Source organism: Podarcis raffonei, chromosome 1, assembly GCF_027172205.1.
Source record: "Podarcis raffonei isolate rPodRaf1 chromosome 1, rPodRaf1.pri, whole genome shotgun sequence".
In the NCBI taxonomy this organism is placed as follows: Eukaryota; Metazoa; Chordata; class Lepidosauria; order Squamata; family Lacertidae; genus Podarcis; species Podarcis raffonei.
The window spans coordinates 102,267,330-102,287,465 of NC_070602.1; the positions used below are offsets into that span (position 1 = coordinate 102,267,330).

At 42.1% G+C, this 20,136-nt stretch overlaps 2 protein-coding genes across 8 annotated transcripts in view; both read left to right on the plus strand.

Moving 5' to 3' along the window:
- Window positions 1–14,650, plus strand: part of KIF5C (kinesin family member 5C) — a 77,314-nt gene extending 62,664 nt beyond the window's left edge. The window contains exons 20-26 of one of the 2 annotated variants that reach the window (XM_053406254.1): window positions 539–640; window positions 1,669–1,729; window positions 4,222–4,293; window positions 5,355–5,459; window positions 6,353–6,569; window positions 7,041–7,153; window positions 10,324–14,650. In XM_053406254.1, the coding sequence (XP_053262229.1) occupies window positions 539–640; window positions 1,669–1,729; window positions 4,222–4,293; window positions 5,355–5,459; window positions 6,353–6,569; window positions 7,041–7,135 (652 nt within the window). In that variant the 3' untranslated portion in view covers window positions 7,136–7,153; window positions 10,324–14,650. The remainder of the gene's footprint in view (window positions 1–538; window positions 641–1,668; window positions 1,730–4,221; window positions 4,294–5,354; window positions 5,460–6,352; window positions 6,570–7,040; window positions 7,154–10,323) is intronic. The other variant, XM_053406242.1, reaches the window with a different exon arrangement.
- Window positions 14,651–16,922: 2,272 nt separating this feature from the next.
- The window catches only part of LYPD6B (LY6/PLAUR domain containing 6B), a 58,877-nt gene continuing 55,663 nt past the window's right edge, over window positions 16,923–20,136 (plus strand). For all 6 annotated transcript variants that reach the window (XM_053406386.1, XM_053406402.1, XM_053406375.1 and 3 more), the window contains exon 1: window positions 16,923–17,186. The gene's annotated coding sequence lies outside the window, so the exon portion shown is untranslated. The remainder of the gene's footprint in view (window positions 17,187–20,136) is intronic.

Sequence of the window (20,136 nt, forward strand, 5' to 3'; positions counted from 1 at the left end):
TTTAGCTTAGCAGTGTATTGGCTGCTAGTGCAGAGCTTTTCAGCTTCAGCATAATATGTTGACATGGAGTGGCTCCAGCATTCTGTACTAGCTGCAATTTCAAAACCAGCCACAAGGGTCTCTTCACAGCACCTCCCAGCATCCCTGACCTCTAGCCGTACTAGTTGCAGATGACAAAAGTTGGGAGTCCAACAATATTTGGAGGGCTGCAGGCTTTTCATCCCCGATCTAGGCTTTTTGACTTTTGAAATAGTTAGCATTAAGTCCACACTTGTAGAGAGGAATTGCCATTTTATGTTTTGGATGCATGTGAATAATCCGAGAGAGAAGCAGTAACAAGGTAAGTATTGTGTTGTGTTGTCTGATGTGTATAAAGGGAAATTTTCTAAAGAGGCAAGATGTCTTATCAATAAAATTTCCCAGAGAGTTATTGTGTAGAGTCTTTCTGTGATGAGTAAATGTATAAGCGTTGACTAACTTTAAGGCTTCTTGAACGGAAAGTTTCTTTTCATTCCTTTTTCCTTTTCTTTTGTCTCAGTATGAATCAGAAGCTGCAGCTGGAACAAGAAAAACTGAGTTTGGACTATGAAAGATTGAAAGCAGAAGATCAAGAACGGGAAAAGAAGCTGGAGAAGCTAATGTAAGTTTGCATGGCAATCTATTCTTATTATTCTTTAATATCTTGCATTCCAGTAATGTTGCATCCAACCAATCCTGGCTCCCTATGATAACACACTACTCCAGGACAGAAACATAAGGAAAATTTATCTTTATTTTACGTAACAAAATTTATGTACTGCTTGATAGTAATAGAACCGCCGATCAGTTTTACAAAAACAAAACATTAAAATTGTCAATAAAGAGCAGTTAAACACACATACAAGTACTTAAAACATTCATAACTTGATTGAAACCAACAGTAAGCTAAAAAAACACATGTCTACTTCTACATGTCTGGATAGTCTTGACTAAACAAAAATGTTTTAAGCCTGCTGTGAAAAGATTGCAGCCAGATGTCAACAGGCAGGGCGTTCCAAAGTGTACATAGGTGCTGCTAAACTAAAAGAGAGATTTCTAACAAGTGCAGAATGAGTATTATCCAGCACCTGCAATAGGGCTAATTCTGCTGGGTGTTCTGTTTGTGCCAGACCTCCCACCACCACCCCATGTAAAAATGCATGGAAAATGCTTCTCTATTTATTCTTGAAACGGACTGAATCCTGGGGCTGCATATAACATATGGCTGCCATCACAGATGGTTATGCTTCAGTAGCTGCTGTGGCTACAGTGCCACCAAGGACCGTTTTTGTTGCAGTATCCACGACTGCCTGCCCTACCTCCCTCTGGGCAGGAAAGACACTGCACTCCCTTGGTACTCCAGATTGAGGAGTGCTGCTGTTTGTCCTTGCTGCTTCCAGTTCTTTGTTTGCCCACCTTGCATACACAGCAACATATAGGGAAGCAGCATCTTTTCGAGTTCCTTCTGTGATGCAGCTTTTTAAAATGCAGGAGTTCTGGAGTGCTTGGTAGGAGATGGGCACAGGTGTTGGTTTCTAGGTTGAGGAAAGCATAAGTAGGCTGAAGTGTGCATGTTTGTTTCGTTCGCTTGGAAACTTTACATTATTCCAATTAATTTTTTGAGTTGAGCAGTGTCTTTTCTCTGCCTAGACTGCTTAACGATAAAAGGGAACAAGCAAGAGAAGATCTTAAGGGACTGGAAGAAACTGTGGTATGTACTAAATCTACAGGGTCTCTCTTTAAAAAAGAAAGAAAAAAGAGGTCACTAGAGATGACGCTACTTAGTTCACACTTGAATTTTGTATGCTCCCTTTAGTTTGTTTTGTGTCTTTTGAAAACATGTGGTTCAGTCTGCATACCTTGGTTTCTTAAAATAAAAAACAGGGGCTCATATAGATGGCCTGTTCATGTGTCATAATGATGAACTTCCCTCCTGTTTTGCGTATCATGGAGGAAGAAAGCAAGGGACTCACTTGGCTAGTGCATCAAACCAGAGTCATATAACACCCATTCTCCCAGCTCTGTACTGGCTGCCTGTATGTTGCTGGGCTCAATTCAAGGTCTAGATGCTGAATTTGTAAAGCCCTGAACAACTTGGGGGCCAAATACTTGAAAGACTGCCTGCCCCTATATTTGCCAGGCTGGACCTTGTGATCAGCTGAGGAGGCCCTTCTCATGGTCCCATTAGGGGATATGGTGTGTCATGTGGTGACTCAGGCTAGGACCTTCTCACTGGTAACATCCTGCTTGTGAAACTGCCTTCCTTTGGAGGTTGATCAAGCAGTCCCATCATTGAGTTTTCTTCACTCAAGACACACGTCTGATGTTTTGGTTGGATGATCTGTGTTGCTCCTGTCATCTGCTGTATTGACACAAGTAGCTACAAACCACTAATGTTAAGCTAATATTTCATGACTAATGATTTTATATTAACATTTTTAGTATTACTGCATCATAATTGTATGCAGGGCAGTCTATAAATGAATAAAATAACTTAATATTTACAAGGGTAACTCCATTCTGTACAGCAATGGCACCTAATCAAATCCCTGTTTTAGTCATCTTCCACCAGATTATTGATTAGTGGCATACGGTTTGTAGAGATATAAGTGAAGTTAGAGGTTAGTCACAAATATGTTATATATTATTTTCTTGGTTGTGTTCTCCCTGAAGTGAGTGAAATGTGTGGAATTTTCAAATTCTGCCCCCTTTAAACAAAACTTTTCACATAATATAATTTGACTAAAACATCAAACAGATGTACATTTATGGTTGTGAGTTATGCATTTAAGATGGTGTGCATTTTTTGAAGGTTCTGGCCCTGGTCCATAGAGACTTGCACACAAACCCAACTAAACCTCATGTGAGGAAGAGGGATATCTCATCTAACATGATGCCTGATTTAAGGCCTGTGCACATCATCTTAAAAAGCGTGTGCGTTTTTGCTTCAGAACTGTATTTTTTTCTTTTGTGAACATATGCAAATTTAACTGATTAAAGAAATCATAGTTCGCCATACAAAATTCATTCACAGTTAAATTTGCATATTGTCAGGGGCTCAGGAGCAGAAGCACAGGGGAGAGAGGAAATGGAGAGCGAAGGGGAAGAATCTGAGGGCAGCGTAGGGGAGTATGACAGTGACCCGAGAGATTCCATAAGCTTCTCCAGCGAATCAGAAGATTCCCAGAAGGGGGCGTCGATGGTCAGGGCAAGGGGGGTCCCAGGGGGGACGCACCAGAAACAAGGGGCCAGTGGGGACTCCCAAAGCAGCAGTGGGAGATCAGGACCAGCTTCCCCACCAGAGCGTAGTGGGGGGGAAGAGTCCCATGTGTCAGGACCAGCGTCTCCTCCAGCGGGGAGAGAAGATGAGTCAGGGCTGACCACGCCTCTATCGGAGAGTGGGGGAATGGAGGGGAGGTCAGTTCCAGCTAGCCTCCCCGAAGGGGGAAGCAGTGACAGGAGCAGTGTAACGGTCAGGAGGAAGGTTGCCGGCTGGGCGCGCGCGCCAAGTTCGAATGTACAGGCGCGCGGGACAGCAGAAAACCCGGATTGGGAACCAGGTCCTAAAGCCCGCCGGAGGCAGGGGGAAGACTCAGGGGACTCAGCGTCAGAAGAGTCTAGGAAGGGCGAGACCCCGACGGACAGGCGGAACCAGAGGAGGAAAGAGCAAAGGAAGAGGTGGAGCAAGGCTAAAGTCTTAAACTGGTGTCTGGGGGGAGGAGATTCAGACGGAGCTTCAGCGGTCTAGAGTTTGAGACGTAGAGCTGCACGCTGCGGCTGTGAAAGCGAAACTGAACTTCAATAAAGACTTTAGTACATAACAACGAACCGGCGTTGGTCCTTTGTGAGCTGGGACCTCGGGCAGCTCTGACACATATGTTCACAAAAAGAAAAAAATACAGTTCTGAAGCAAAAACACATGACAGCCCTAGTTTTTATTGTGCTTATTTATTATTACATACAGCCTGCATTAACGTACATTTAATGTATAAGGAACTAAGAGATTTAATTTAGCACATGCTGAGGAATACCAACTACTAAATGGAGCATTAATGTCAATTTTTTTTTCTTCTTCTTGGCCACCACAGTGTCCCAATAATTTGAAATATTCCCACCTGTAAGACCTGGCATAAATGTTTGCTTTGTGTTTCTTATTTCAAATAGGTCATTGTTAAGCTAACACTTTCTTAAACTTGTTTACAGGCTAGAGAGCTTCAGACCCTCCATAACTTGCGCAGACTCTTTGTTCAAGACCTCACCACCAGAGTGAAAAAAGTAAGTTGAGATATTGTAGGAGGGAATAATTGTGCAAAAACCTTCTTTTCTTAGGCTTACATATGTATGTATGTATGTATGTATGTATGTATGTACACGCTTAGCACTCTAGCAGTAATATATGCACCTTGCAGTGCAGTGCCTCTGTACCTTGGCTGTGTTTAAATACTTGCAAACAGACATGCAGTTATATTAATGGGCTATGCCAGGGGTTTCCAAACGACAGTTCTAACGACCACAAGTAGCCTTCATTTAAGGGGTCCATGGCATATGTGTAAACATACAATTACAAATCATATAGCATCTAGCACAGTGCATTACATTTGCCACAACAAGCAGAAGTGGTCTGCCAAGACCCTTGACAATTTTCTCGGGGGGTGGGGGGTGGAGTTAGGGAACTATTGGATATCGCCATTAACAATCCATTCCAAAGGCTGCACCGGGAAGCCTCACTGGGAAGATCAGCAGTAGAAACCATGATATTCATAGCAGCGTTATAGCCTGTTATGATGATATAAATCTGTTATGCCTAATCTGCCTTCCAAAGACTATCAGAGGCCCATATCATGCTTTTGAGTAATTTTTGATGTTATGATGAAAATAAGAAAAGGCATTTCTAGGGTAAACTGTGATGAACATTGAAATTTCTCTCCTTTTGAGGGGTAAAGGCGAATGGTTGTCACATAAAGGAGGGGGTGCCCTTGTTTGTTGCTGGAGAGGCCTCCTGCAAGGGCTCACAGAGGCATGACCCAAGCACAATTATCTCGTCACTTTCATTTTAATATTTGGGGACTGTGGTTTGTTGCTGTGTCACCTTAAACCGTGGTTGTTTATAACTTAACAATGTTTAGTTTTTTTGTGTTTCGAAATCTCTATTAATAAGCCAGTCAACTGAAATGCATTGTTTCAGCTTTAGCTTCAATACCAGGCACACTGTTGAAGTTCATATTGGTCTCTAATGCTTTCTAGAAAGGACTTCTGCACAGTTCCATAGTTTTTCAGTCACTATTTATTCATTTTATTCAGAGGCTTGGTTCTAATTTGGCTTTTTGTCTTCACAGAGTGTTGAACTAGACAGTGATGATGGAGGTGGAAGTGCTGCTCAGAAGCAGAAAATCTCCTTTCTGGAAAACAACCTGGAACAACTTACAAAGGTTCACAAGCAGGTGAGATAATTGTGGTGTTGTTCATTACCATTCTTACCCCAACCTCCAAGCCTGGGGGCGGGGGGAGAGGAAAACATAACCCAGTCAACTTTGCGGGCTTCCTGTGGTCTTGTTTGACCACAGAATACAGCTCCTCTGACTGATAAAACAAAAAAACCATATGATGATTATGTATTAAAAAGTGAACTTTGAAACCTAATTTATGAAAGATCACATAGTGACTGACAATATCCATGCATCATGGTAAACAACAGTTAATCGTTTACTGAAAATGCACCAGCTGTTCCCACTTCCTCCCTCCCTGCTAGCATGGTAGTGGTGGGGAGAAACCACAACCCATGGCTTAGTGTTACATCCAAACTCCAAATTGTGATCAGTAAGCCAAGAACAGACCTTAGCTGCAGGTCATGGTTTGTTTGGAGCCATGTTTTTTTTCCTGGAAAAAATCCCAACTTGGTAAGAGACCTTGGCTTTTGGAGTACCATGTAGACTTACTAGGAGTAAGCCCTACTGAATGCACAAGGTCTTGCTATCATGTAAATAAGCATGGGGGTTGGACTATTGCACTCTTTTGCATGGAAAAAATAACCACTAAACTGTGTTGTACTGAGTTTACTTGAACATGGGGACTTCCTAACCCTCAACATCTCAGTTCAAAAAGGGCTTTAATGGGGGGGGGCAGGGAGATCTTGCCTTTAGTTAAACATAGTATGCAGCAGTTCACACCCTTACCTTTCTCATGTGGATGAGAAGCTGTGGCAAAGATTTCTCCCCAGAAAGTACCATCTGTACAGGCTCTGTGACTTTCTCTATTTCTTTTAATTTAAAAATATCAGTGACTATTTTCTACTGCATACTATCCATAAACAGATCTCTGTGTTAATCTTTCACAGCTGGTACGGGATAATGCAGATCTTCGTTGCGAGCTTCCTAAGCTGGAAAAACGACTCCGAGCTACGGCAGAGAGAGTTAAGGCCTTGGAGAGTGCTCTGAAGGAAGCAAAGGAGAATGCCATGCGAGACCGGAAACGATACCAGCAGGAAGTAGACCGCATTAAAGAGGCTGTAAGAGCCAAGAACATGGCGAGGAGAGCACACTCTGCTCAGATTGGTATGTATTCTGGCTCAAGAATTAAAGGGTTATTTGAATATTGCAGTGCCTCTAGTGGAGGTTCTGGATTTCTTGTCTTCTCCCCCATTTTTAGAACTGTGTGTACAGTGGTACCTTGGTTTACGAACTTAATCCGTTGCAGAAGTCCGTTCTTAAACCAAAACTGTTCTTAAACTGAGGCACACTTTCCCTGATGAGGCCTCCCACCACCAGTGCCCTTCCACCGTTCGGATTCCGTTCTTAGACTGAGGTAAAGTTTGCAAACCGGGACACTACTTCTGGTTTAGCGGAGTTTGTAAACCGAATCGTTCGTAAACAGGGCTGTTCTTAAACCCAGGTACCACTGTATTGCTGTTTTAGATATTGCTCTCTCTGTGTTAGCCATTTGGGCTTTCCACAGAACACAAAAACATACAAAGCTTGTATAAAGACTGTTTTTCACCCCCCTGGCTTTGATTTGCCTCTTTGCAGCCAAGCCTATACGCCCTGGCCATTATCCAGCATCTTCTCCAACAGCCATCCATGCCATCCGAGGAGGAGGAGGGTATTACCAGAACATGAAATAAACACCAGGTGAGCTCATGGTGATCGGCTTGTAAGTTTTCAACATATGATTATTTGTGAGGTGCTCACTTTACCGGTTTCCAAATTCTCACCTGCAGAAAATTGAGGTGGGCCAGGTTGGGTCTTTTGTGTAGGTTAGTATCTGATGTCACCATATTGAAAATGCTTGGATTTTAAAAGCATGGTGGTTTCTGTTGTATGAAGAAAGATCAGTAAATCAACAGTGTAAGTCCTGAGATGCAGGAAGGGGAAACCTTTAACCTTCCAGATATTGCACTACAAATCTCATGAATTGTGGTCTGCCCTGAGATCTTATGATGAAGGACAATATATCTCTAATAATAAATAATAGTAGTAATAATGATGACGACGATGATGATCAATGGTCAGGGCTGATTCTTCTCCTAACTCAGAAGCTTTCCTTTGGTTTAATTTGCATGTAGTGTTTCTGTGATAATGCCTATAGGAAAACATATATGGGTGCTGTTTCACGTTAGCTGGTATTATAACTGATAATGGATGTAGTGCATCATGCCTGACCATTTTTCTTTTTGGCTGCTGTTCTCTAATAATTTTACTATTAGATTCAGCCCCCTACCCGTAGTAACAGGAATCTAGCAATTCAAGTTTAGGGAAGCTTTTAATGTTTAATAGATTATTGTATTTTAATATTCGGTTGGAAGCCGCCCAGAGTGGCTGGGGAAACCCAGCCAGATGGACGGGGTATAAATAAATAAATAAATAAATAAATATTATTATTATTATTATTATTATTATTATTATTATTATTATTATTCAAGTAAACATACTTGAAGCAACAGGATTTTCCTTCTAAAATCTATATATTCTCCTTGATAGCATGGTCATCTTTTTTCTAAACAGTTTAACCCCTCTCCCTGGATGGTATGATTTTTTAAAAAAAAAACCAGGATGAAGTTCCTAAATATCAGTTATATCACATTTCATTCCCGATGTTTTTAACATTTCCTTAGGTAAGCAGCTAAATATAAAAGGATTCTGGGAAGTAATGGCAACTTGCCAGCTTTTCCCAACCATTTCCCCCCATGTGTTTATTTTCTGAATCTTCCTCGTGAACAGCTGCATGGTTCTATCACATAATCTGAAAGGGACTCTGGCTGAAGACCAGCTGTATGTGGGTATATTTAATGGCTTTGTTTCTTTAGGCATCAAATATTCATGGATAAAGTGGCACTTTTGTTGAGCACATTGTATGTCATACCTGTTTGCAAACCATCTGCTATATCAAATTTTGGCTTTATTCCCCATGGCCTTTTTCTTTTTTGGTGCTGGTGTTTCCTTTGATAGAAGTGGAGCTCTTTTCCCTTCCATGGACAAATAATGCAGCGGTTTTTCATGTGGTCTAAGGATAGGATTGTGGGGTTGTTTTTTTGTCTCACCAATAATTTAACCTGAACTTGTTCTGCACTCTGAGAAACAAAAAGAAGCATATACAATAGAATCTGCAATAAAAGCTTTGCAAGCAGTCCAAGAAGAATCACTGCTAGAGCCTTTCAAGGTGAAAGAAAATGAACGTATGTGTGTTTTGTACACCTTTAAAGAGACATTGTGTTTGGAAGTAAGAACTCAAAGGCATATCTTCAGAGCAAGAACAGAATCCTCAAAGCAAATAATAATTATGATAGTCCTGACTGTTTTGAATTAAAGCTGAAAGACATAGAAGAAAATCACATAGTAGCCAACAGTAGTAGTAAAAGACACAAAACAAATGCAGATGTTTTACATGTGACAAGCTACAAAGATACTTGGACAGTAGCCTTTAGCACTCTTTGATTAATAATAAAGGCTTGCTTCTAAATCCTCTTTGAAATCAATGCACATGAAGTATGCATGCTGAAGGAGATTCCATAATATGGAAGAGAAAGATGATCCAAACAAACAAGCTGATGTGAACAATTGGTGCTCTGCTTCTTGGAACACCCAAAAAACCACAAAAGAGCCTTGTTCAAATAGCACTGGTAGGAGGAGGGACTGGTAGTGATCTTTTACATCTGTATTCTCACCTTCCAGGTAGCAAGGCAGAGTCAATTATTTCTCCAAGGCTACCAATGAGCATCTTTACTGAGTAGTGGATTTGTACCCAAACTTGTACCAGTTCCAAGAGTCTAATAGACTCTTCACCACACTAGTGTGCCTGTCGGTTTCTGAGCACAATCCCAAATACCGTACCTTCACAGTGTGAAGTAGTTTAGGATCCAGTAGATGCTTAAGCTGTTGCTTTCTCCCATAAAGCCTTAAGTAAATCTTGCTACATGCATTGTCTTCTCCATGGTGCCATAACTTTTGTGAAATCCTCTCTTCAAAAAGTTCAGCCAGATGTAGTCTATGGAATTTCTCCTAAAAGTAATAAAAGTGCACTTGTTCTGCTAGTGTGGCGCCTGCCCTGTGGAATGCCCTCTCATCAGATGTCAAAACAGATAGACAACTACATAACTTTCCGAAGGCATCTGAAGGCAGTCTTGTATCAGGAAGTTGTGTGTGTGTGTGTGTGTGTGTGTGTGTGTGTGTGGTGTTTTGCTGTGTGGTGTTTTGCTGGGGCAACCCACTCAGATGGGTGGGGTATAAGATGATGATGATGATAAGGATAAGGCATCCATTTGATGTTCATGGAAGGGTGATGTCTCTGCAAATAGCAGAACTGGATATATGATATTTGCTGATATCCCTCTCTTCCATTAGTGGAAGTGTCCATTGGATAAAAAGCCCTTCCATGACAACAAAGGAACCAATTGGGTTCTATCCATAGAACAGGGTTCAGCTAAGGAGTCCCATCAGTGGAGTCCTGTGCAAACAAGTTTTCCCCATTCTCCTCCCCTTGCATGCCCCTCAACAACTCTGAAATTGACAGAGGGGGATTGGGAGAACCCCTGGAATAGTGCATGGAAGAAGAGGAGGTTTTTGGGTGTGTGTTTTTTAATAAAAAATAATAGTAGAGAACTATGAAAAGGCAATTCATTCACTACCTCACTTTTGACTCTATCTGGTGCTTCTGATTTCAGATTAACCTAAGCACTGTTTATGTTATGCAGCATTGCACCATTGAGATGTGTATCCTGTATATTATTTTAAGTGTTCCTAATGAAAGTTCATCATGTGATGTTGCTTTTGTTAGGATATAGGACTAACAAATGTCGGCATGTTTCTCTTGCAGATAAAATTGCAGGCTCCACTTCGCACGTGAAAAATCATCAGCAGTTCACTAGTTCCTTTCCCTTTTGGACTGGATCTGTACTTCTGTTCATTGTACACATTCTATAGCCTTCTGCAGCGCACCGGTTTCAAATATTTTTCTGCTTTGTAGAATCTCCATGTGTACAGAAGTGTGACCGACCTGGCTTTTCTTCAGAAACCATGTACAGTGTATCTAACACACGCACTTAAGCTAACGGTAGGAGTTTGCTGCTCAATCTCTTTCACTGACTGACTGCATTTCTGACCCTGTTGTGCCAGTTACTTTGGGGCTTTCATGCTGGCACTGATGCTTTTTTTGTTCTGTTTCAAGTACTTTGGTGCATCACTAAAATGCTGGTACCTGGCATCAAAGAATTAACAATTCAACAAGCAAGTGCCATCAAAAGCAGGTGATTGTGCTCCATCTTTCTGATTTCCTGTAAAATATGCATATTATTTTATATTTTTAGAAGATGACAGTGTGCAGTTATATGGTTTGGTTTTTTTCCTTCTAACCTAACATGCTTTCAAAAAGTACAGCTCTGCAATTTAGCATTTTTAATATCCTGGTGAAACCTTTAAACTTGTATTTAAAATGGGAGAGAACACAGAATCATTAGTACACTTATTCGGTAGAGATCAAACTCTGAGGATGTAGAGTAGACATAGGCAAACTCCGGCCCTCCAGATGTTTGGGACTACAATTCCCGTCATCCCTGACCACTGGTCCTGTTAGCTAGGGATGATGAGAATTGTAGTCCCAAACATCTGGAGGGCCGGAGTTTGCCTATGCCTGATGTAGAGATATGTGTTAGTGTAGCTCTAGAATCTCTTGAAATTCAGTGGTCACATGGGCACATCATACCCTCAAAATGTCGCATTAGATCTGCCTTGTAATAACACAGATCAGGTTTTCTGACAGCCATGTGAAAGCATGGTTCTGGTTATAATGAAATTGAAAGATGCATTTACAAAAGCAGCTGAAACCATTGCCATCCTCCTCCTAACTCAATTTCTTCATGATTTTGAGAAGGCAGAAATAAGAGATAAATTATCTGCTGTACTGAAAGGAAGATTCTCTTCAGGGTGTTGAGGGAGAATAGGTTTGCATGCTTAGTGTGCAGTGCAACAAAAAAGAAAAATGATGGAAGATGATCTTTTTGTTTAAAATGAAATAAGATGAAATGAGATAACAGTATATGCTGGAAATGAACAATATGCAAGTCTGCCTAGGGATAGTATAGTTTTATAGCTTACTCACCATTAGTGAGATAGACTTCTTTTTTCAATTCTTTCTTAATGACATATGTAGGACGTCAGATTTTATTTCTAGTGGAAATCAAACATAGCCATAGGAAATGTTAGATAGGCAGACAGGTGTTAAATCTGTAGCTTAATATGTCTGTTGTGTTTCCTTCATGTAGTATGTGTGTATATACACACACACACAAAATACATCTACAACCATGCACATTAAAATGTATTGTCCTGAAAGACTATTTCAAAATGACTGAATTAGGAGTTTACATTCATTCAGTCCTGTCTGCTGCTGTGGCATTATTTATTTATTTTTTTAATTAAGGGTAAGTTTGGGGGCTTCTGAATGTTTTTGGCTTATAGACATATTTTAAAAAGCTAACTCATTAAAACCCTAAAGCCTTTGGAAAGATGTTTTGTCCTGATGTTGCTTTAGAAGCTCTCAAACTTAGCAAATATATTCAGGTTTTGCTTAATTTATTAAGGGTTGCACTATTTGTGTGGGAGAGACTTTTTGTAACATATTTAATGAAATATTGAATCTTTTGCATTTGTTTAATTTATTTCGTTACATTTTTTTAAAATATAAAAAACCCTTTTTATTTCCAAATACACACGTATTAAGCACTGCCAACAAACTGAAAGGTACAAGTTGCCATATCCGAACCCTATTTCTGGGAGTAATGTGGCCAAGATGTTTATATATAGTTGAACTCTGTATTCCAAATAAAGGTACCAAGAAGTCTACTGCTATTTCTGTTGTTTAAACTTACTGCCAGTCCATATGCCATAACTCCAACAAGGATGCTTGAAGCAGTTTCTGAGTGGCAACTACTCCAGAAGGTGGTCATAATATTTACTAAGGTTTTACCTGGGGAATCAGGTTTATTTGTGGCCCTCTGGATGATAGTCTAGCCATAGGGTCCCCATCCCTGCTGTATGCAATGGGAATGATCCACATGGGAAATGGCTCAAAATAACACGAGTAGCATCTGCCATTCAGATACTTTCTCAAGCAGTGTGTGGGCTATCATATCATATAGATCAGTTCTACATGTACATCGTTTACGAAGTTTTTTTTTTTAATGTGTAGCTTATGTGTAGCTGAACTGTCCCCCCCTTTGATTGTTAACATATAGTTTTGTGTAAGTAAAAGTTTGTGCTTATCATGAATGTAATCCATTGAGCATTATACCTGTGCAATCACCATTAGAATTAATGAGAATTGTGTGCAGTGTGTACCCAAGCACTTTCATAACAGAGGGTTTAGCTGTTCTGCACAAGTGTGTGTCTATCTAGAGCACCATGGAAAAGTAACTTTTGATGCCTTTATAGGGACAGTGTTCCTGATATATTTTAGGAACAGCTAGTTGCTGATCAGCCAGTCAGTTCATCTAGCATAAACCCCTTAATGGAGGCATCAGAACTAACTATTCCATTCTGATTCAGAGATGGCAGATTACCCTCTGAAATGCTAAAAAGGCACATCTTAGAGTTGACTTCTTAAAGTGTCCACAAATTTTCATCTTGTTTCTGTGGCACTGCAATTTTATTTTGCTGCTAGAGTTACTTTTTTGCTGAAGAGTTAATAGATCTAGTTTTGGTACCTATTAGTAGGTCATATAGAATAATTTTTACCATATTTTTGGGCAGCAACACCGACATTTCATAACTGATGGTCATTTGTGTTTGCTTTTTTGTTTTCAGATTCAAAATCGTTTCTTTCAGCTTATTTAAATAAGTATTGCATCTAATACCTGGCACGTTATAAACCATACAATATGGAATTTCTTTGTTACTGATTTCAATTGTACCTTTTTCTACTGTCAAATTTCTCATTTTCCTGAGCAGTTATTTTCAGATGCACTTTGTATTTTATTTAGTCCTAACCTTTTTAACCTCGCTGAGACAAATAAGAAAGCTCGTGATGATATTTGCTAAGTGTGTATTTTGCCAAGCAAAGGTGAGAGTGGATTATTCTGAATATAGTAGAAATCAGAAGCATTTAAGCTATACTACTATCTTAAATGCAGCTGAGTTTTTGGAAACATTTCTGTATACATACCTCAGTGAGTGGAAAAACTACTTTAAAATGTAAAACAACAACTTGATCTCTAGAAACACACACTTTTTTTAAAAAAAAGAAACACACACGTGAAAACTCAACCATAGAATGTTGTATATGAAATGGACCATACTACTACTAAAATTTATTTATACCCTGGCCATCTGGCTGGGTTTCCCCAGGCCTTGGTCTTGGGAATGTATCACCCATAACTGTTCCCATTTCTGAAGGTTCTATCTGTGTGTGTTGCCCATGCAAACCATGTTGAATAAGAGATTATACAGCAACTGTGTGCAATCTGTTGCCGATAGATTGAACACTATGTCATTGTACACTTTGGAGGCAAGCAGAATACAAAAATGTTTTTTTATTCAGTAAGCCATTCTCATCAGAATTGTGCAACTACACTTACAAGGATAATTAATTTGCTCCGTTGTGTTGGCAATTAGAGCTTTATTTAATGCCTTTATGAAGTTCAAAACACATTGGACAAATGTCTGTTTTAAACACCCATACAAAAGGATTGTCAGCTTCCAAGTTCACGTCTTACTCCTAAATACTTCTGTCTCTCTCATTTCTGAAACACTTTAAATAGTGGAAGATGTGAAAGAACAATAGGGATCCAGGCATTCTGTAGAAGTATACATGTCTAGTTTGTAAAGTGTGTAATGTGTACTCCAGATGTGTATTCTCTGGGATCTATGTATCTGTACAGTAGCTTGTTTTAGGGGGAAAAAGTGAAATGTGGATACTTTTCTGATTACAATCGGGGGGGGGGGGGGAATTGCCACTATTATAAAATATGCTGTAATGACTCAAGCTCTGTAACAGCAGACCTGAATCTCCTCAACCATTCCCATAGATAAGTCTTTTGATCTTGGTTCTAAAAATACTATCTATTAAAATGTATGGATACACTGGCAGACTGCATGATGTATCATCCAAAAACTGTTTAAAAGTGGAAATAAAATCGAAGTAAACTTTATCTTGCAAGTAGCATTTGTGGCCTATATTTATCTGTGGTTGCGATTTCACCCTGTTCTGTGTTTACAGACGGTTTTTCCGAGGTTAGATCTTTTTGCTACATTAATTAATTAATGTATATTAATCAATTTTATAATTATAATTATATTTATTATATAAAGATATAATTATAATATAATTAAATTAATAAACATATCAAACGCAGGGTTCTTGTTGCTTGCTGTGGGAGCAAACCTGTTCACCAGTCCAAGCTGCAAGCCTACTGGTTGATAAGCCCAGCCCAGCACGTAACTTGAAGGTTTTGGGTGTGCATTGCAGATTTCATGCATGTTAGGACCAACCACACTTCAACTCTGAAGACAGGCCGCTGGAGAGAGAGAGAGTGAGTTTGGACCCTGCACAGAGCCCCTATTTTCAGCAAAAGCCCTTTGTGTTGCGGTGGGGGGGGGGACTAACCAGATGAGATCTGTCTGCCCAAGAGGAGATAATTGAATGCAGCCCATTTGGTTTCAGCAAATACGTTTGGTATTTATTATTATTATTTGTCGTCGCTCGTACATGATGACTTCTCAGTCAGCAAGGCACACACAGTTCCCTTCCAGTCCTTCTCTTTTATCAGAAGAGAGTACTAAACTGTGTTTGCACAAAGGGTTGGGGTTTATAAAGATGTTAGAGACCTGTGTTCGACAAGTTGCAGACTCAACCGCAATCCCCTTCCCCTTTATGAAGCTCCCCTTTATAAGGAGTCAACCATTGGCCCGTCCAGCCCAGTTCTTTCTACCATGACTGGAAGCAAGCCTCTAAGCTTTCAGGTGGAGGGAGGCCTTTTCTATACAAACTCAGATAGCCTGTGTTTCCTCTGGAAAACTTCCGTGCTTCTCCCTTGCAGAGGAGCCCTCGTATTGATTTATTGATTTATGAATTGTTATTACTATTGGAATAGTACTTCGCTACTTACGCAAGGCCACTTAAGTTCCACTAGGTGGCAGTGTTTGCAGACAATCTTGTACAGTACTGTATTTAACTTTCTGATAGGCAAAAGATCAACTTGGGTAAAAAGAGAGTGGGAGAAAGAAGTCAATGTAAATCACTGTGGCTCTAATGAGGTTGCTGATTATAAATTGGTGTCTTGTCACTGTCATTTTTAAAGAGGTATTTTGCAGTGATGACCTGAAAATTATTGTTAAGAGCTTGAGGGAGTGGGCTGGGGGAAGAGAGAAATGCGAGAACGTTTTACAACATGCATACATCCGGCTTCCATTTGTATATACAACCATCTTCCTAGCTATCTTAAATGGGAACTAAAATGAAATTGGCCCATCTTTTATTGCTTTCCTGCATTCATTTTCCTTTTATGCAATTGCATATAAATATGTAACATTGTAGGATATAGGTTATTGTGTGTAACTATACAAATACAAAGGGTTTCCCCCCCCCTCTATACCGGCAATCAGTTTGAAGGAGCAGGGGCTGTGCCCGAGTTCATTGCTGCCTCGGGTGACAAGGGGTTAATGACTGGGGTCATTAAGTCGCTCGGCTGCTCCCCGTGCGCACGCGCGCAGGTGGGAGGCGTGCGAGAGCTGCCAACGCTGGACTCCTAGAATTCCAGGGTTGGAAGGGATCCCCAAGGAGCATCTAGTCCAACCCCCTGCGAGCGCCGCTAAAGAATCCCTTACAAGTGGCCACCCAAAAGCCTCCTCCTGCGAAGTCCGACGTTCCCCAAGAGGCAACAGGTCCAAACGGAGGAGGAGCCTGCCAGGCACCCCAGCAGTTGCTGGGGAAGAAGAGCCGCTTCCCAATCCGCGCCGGCGCTTCGGTCGCTCATCCCAACTGCGCGTCTCCACAGCGCCGCCTACCGGCCGTCGTGAGGCCACACTTTCCCTCGGCCCCCGCCGAGCTTACAGGTGTTGCACAACTCCGCATCCTCCACGTCCCGCCTCCCGAAAGCAACTTCTTTGAGGCGGCGGGAGAGAGTGGCGCCGAGGGAACAACTTTCCGAGGAGCTCCTCGTTCCCTGAGCAAACTGGGAATCCCGGAGCGCGAGGCGTGGCTCTTGCCCGTCGCGCGGGAAGGACGTGTGTGTGTGTGTGTGTGTGTGTGTGTGAGAGAGAGAGAGAGAGAGAGAGAGAGAGAGAGAGAGACAGACAGACAGACTGTGTGTGTGTGTGTGTGTGTGTGTGAGAGAGAGAGAGAGAGAGAGAGAGTTATTGAGTGAGTGTGAGGTGTCTTCTGGAGCGCCTCCTCCAGCCCTTTTCCAAGCCTCAGCCTTTCCTCCTCTCGCCCCCCGCCTCTCAGAATGAGGGGCGCGAGCCGACCCCCTGGCGAGCGGGCGGGCGCCCACCTGGCAGCCCCACCCCGGCAGCAGGTAAAGCCCCGCCCCTCGGGTGTGTGAGGCGACGGCAGGCAAGTGGCGACGGCGCTCCTCTTCTTCTTCTTCCTCGGGCTCCCGGCGCTCGCTCTGCCCTGAACCAAGCCTCGCCTCGGCTCCGCGCACCTTCTTCGGGGGAGGAAGAGAGAGACGGCCACTCGAGCGCGGGGTGAGTGGGTGAGGGTGGCAGCGGGTGCGCGGGCTCTGGGCGAAGAGGCGCCTCCTCCTCCTCCTCGGGAACTGCCTCATATAGCGAGTCAGGCGATTGGTCCACCCGGGATGGTCTGCCCCAGCCTAGCCTCCAGCTGATGCCCTCCAGATGTTTGGTCCTGCCAGCTCCCGCCCTCTCTGCTAGGCCTGGTGGGAGTTGGGGGGTGTTTGGGTGTGTTCAGCCCCACCTAGAGGGGATCGGGTTAGAGGGCAGGGGCAAGCCAGTGGGGTGTAAGCAGGAAGCCAGAAATGATGGGCAACAACTCCCACCATGGGCGTAGCCAGAGGGGGCAAGGAAATAAATATATTTAACTGACCAAATGCGTCACAGATAATTTGGTTGTTCCCACCACCACCACATAAGGACTGCCCCCCCCTAAAATAAATCCTGGCTACACCCATGACTCCCAGAATGACTAGTGGCCAGGCGTTAAGCTGAAAAGTTTGTCCACAGCTACTGTTTGGCTACCCTGGCATGTGAGGGGGCAGGGAAGGTGGTCTTTGGGGACTGGCCATGGCACTCCAGGGGTTCAGACAGGAGCCCCTGCAGGGAGGTGCCAAAGATCAAACATGGAAACTTTTGCATGCAAAGTGTGGCTTCTACACACGTATCAAGGCGTGGGATAAGGAAGTGGCTTTGAACACACGCTCCTTGGATTCTGAGGGATTTGTATTTTTTCAGGCTGAAGAATGTGTTAGAAGAGTTTGTGTTGCACTCTGCTAGCCTGTGTGTCCTCACCCCTTCGTCTCTCTGACTCTTGCTCTATGCTAGGTTACATCTAGCCTGCAGCCACTAGAGACAGGTGAAGTCCATCTCTAGAAGGCTGCAAGTATTGCCGTGCAGGTTCTGATCGATGTCCACCTAGTCCAGCATTGCGCTGCCAGCCAGACACCTCCAGAAGTTCACAAGCAAAAGCCCCCCCCCAAAAAATTCAGTTTTATGTTCTTTTTGCTTATAGACAATCGCTTCACCAAATGGTCCTGGGCCAGTTACAAAACCATCGCAGTTCAAATAAGTGCAATATACAGGTCTTAAAAATAAAATAAAATAAAGGGCCAATATCAGAATAACAAAACCACAGCACAGAACAACAGTGCGTAGCAACGCAGGAGTCAGGAAGACATCCAGTCAACCAAAGGCTCAGGTAAAGAGGTGTGTATTAGCCAATCACCAAGAAGCATACAATGATGGCACAGGACACACTTGGAAGGCCATTTGACAACCTGGGGACCACCTCAGATAATGCGGATTACAATTCTCATGAGCCCAAGCCAGCACAGTCAGGGATGATGGGAGGTGTTGTCTGACAACCTCTTGAGGATACTGGGTTGGGGAAGGTTTGTTCTGTTGCTCTGTTTGTTCCCCTGGAGTGCTGTTTCTTGCTCATGGCAAATAGCCCTTACTATGACTATTCAGAGCAAGGTTTGCCTGTGCATTTAACACTTTGCAGAGTGGGCAGGAATTCAGTAGGGAGAACGGTTCCCATGACTGTGGCTTCGTTGGGGCTGAAAGGCTAAGCTGTTGAAGTATGCCCGTCATGCAAGTGTTAGAAATAGAGGAACCTTGTGAAGAAGAGGAGGAGGGGACCTGGCAACCCTTGTTCAAAGAGTGTCCCCTTTGAACAGGGTGGGTTCAAGTTCAGAACTCATCTATTTCTTTTTTTCCAGCTGGGTTGCAACAACTTCTTTTTATAGGGGAAAAAAATTAATTTCTTTTATTTGTTTTATTTCACACTAGTATATATCCTATGAGCTTTTAAAGACATGTATTTTGGGGCCTTCTGGTGTTCACCTAAATGCATAGATATAGAGACCTGCACCAAATACATAATTTGAGCTACAAGGGAGTTATTTGCTTTTTTTGGCCAAATTTTATATGCCTTATGTTAAACATGACTTCATTATCAGTACCATTCATCAAGTAAACTGAAAAATCAAAAATACTTAGATCAGCTGTGTTTAGGTGTGTGGTGTAAAAATAAATTGAATACAAACGAAAGCACATTACACACTGGCTTGTATTTGAGTCAAGCAGCTATAATTACAATTGGGGCTGTAAATTCAAATCTCAGTTTTACTTGAACAAACAAGCTAGACTGTGATTCACAAACATGAGTCCTGTTTGGTTCCAGCTTGCTATTAACTTTGTTTTCTTTTCTTGTCATTTTCCTCTGCTCTCCAACTATGGAGCTGCATTTTTCTCTTATAATTGGTAGGTTATACTATATTTGTTTCCATAAAGCTTTGCTGGACCAACAATTGTGGTGACTCTCTCTGAGAGTGCAGCCCTGCAAATGTCAATAATTGCACACCTGAGCTATTCAGTCGACAGTTTTTATTTATATTTCATATGGACTCACTAGAAAAGAATACTGGGTGACTTTGTTTTATGAGGGAATAGATTCCAAAGTCTACCCTTTGCTTTGTAGTGTGTTTTGCACAAAGAAACCGGCAGTTTTGAGGAAGGTACCATGGCCAACTTCCACTTGCAAAAACCCTTGGTGAAGAAATTCTGTCTTTGCCCCTACCATCTGTTGAACTCAGCTGGGATGGGCTTTGGGTATGTACGGCTTTCTAACATTTGTTGTGCTGTGCCCATGGCTAACTTTGGCTGAATTCAGTGCTTGTGCACATGCTGCTCCCAACCACATTACACAGCTTGGTTTTTAAATTTTTGAAGGCTGAGAGCATCGCATGAACCGGATCATGCATGGAAGGAAATGTGGGAGTTGGTCTGCAGCATCTCTTTTACGAATTTATCTGAAGTCATAACGACACCAAATTTTGTGATATGGGAGTTGGTGGCATGGCCCTGCTTGATGGGGGTCACACTCCTTCTGATGGAGTGGTTTGCCACCAGGGCTGTTCAGAGATAGTAGGTGATATTTCTGATCTGCAGTGCTTTCTGT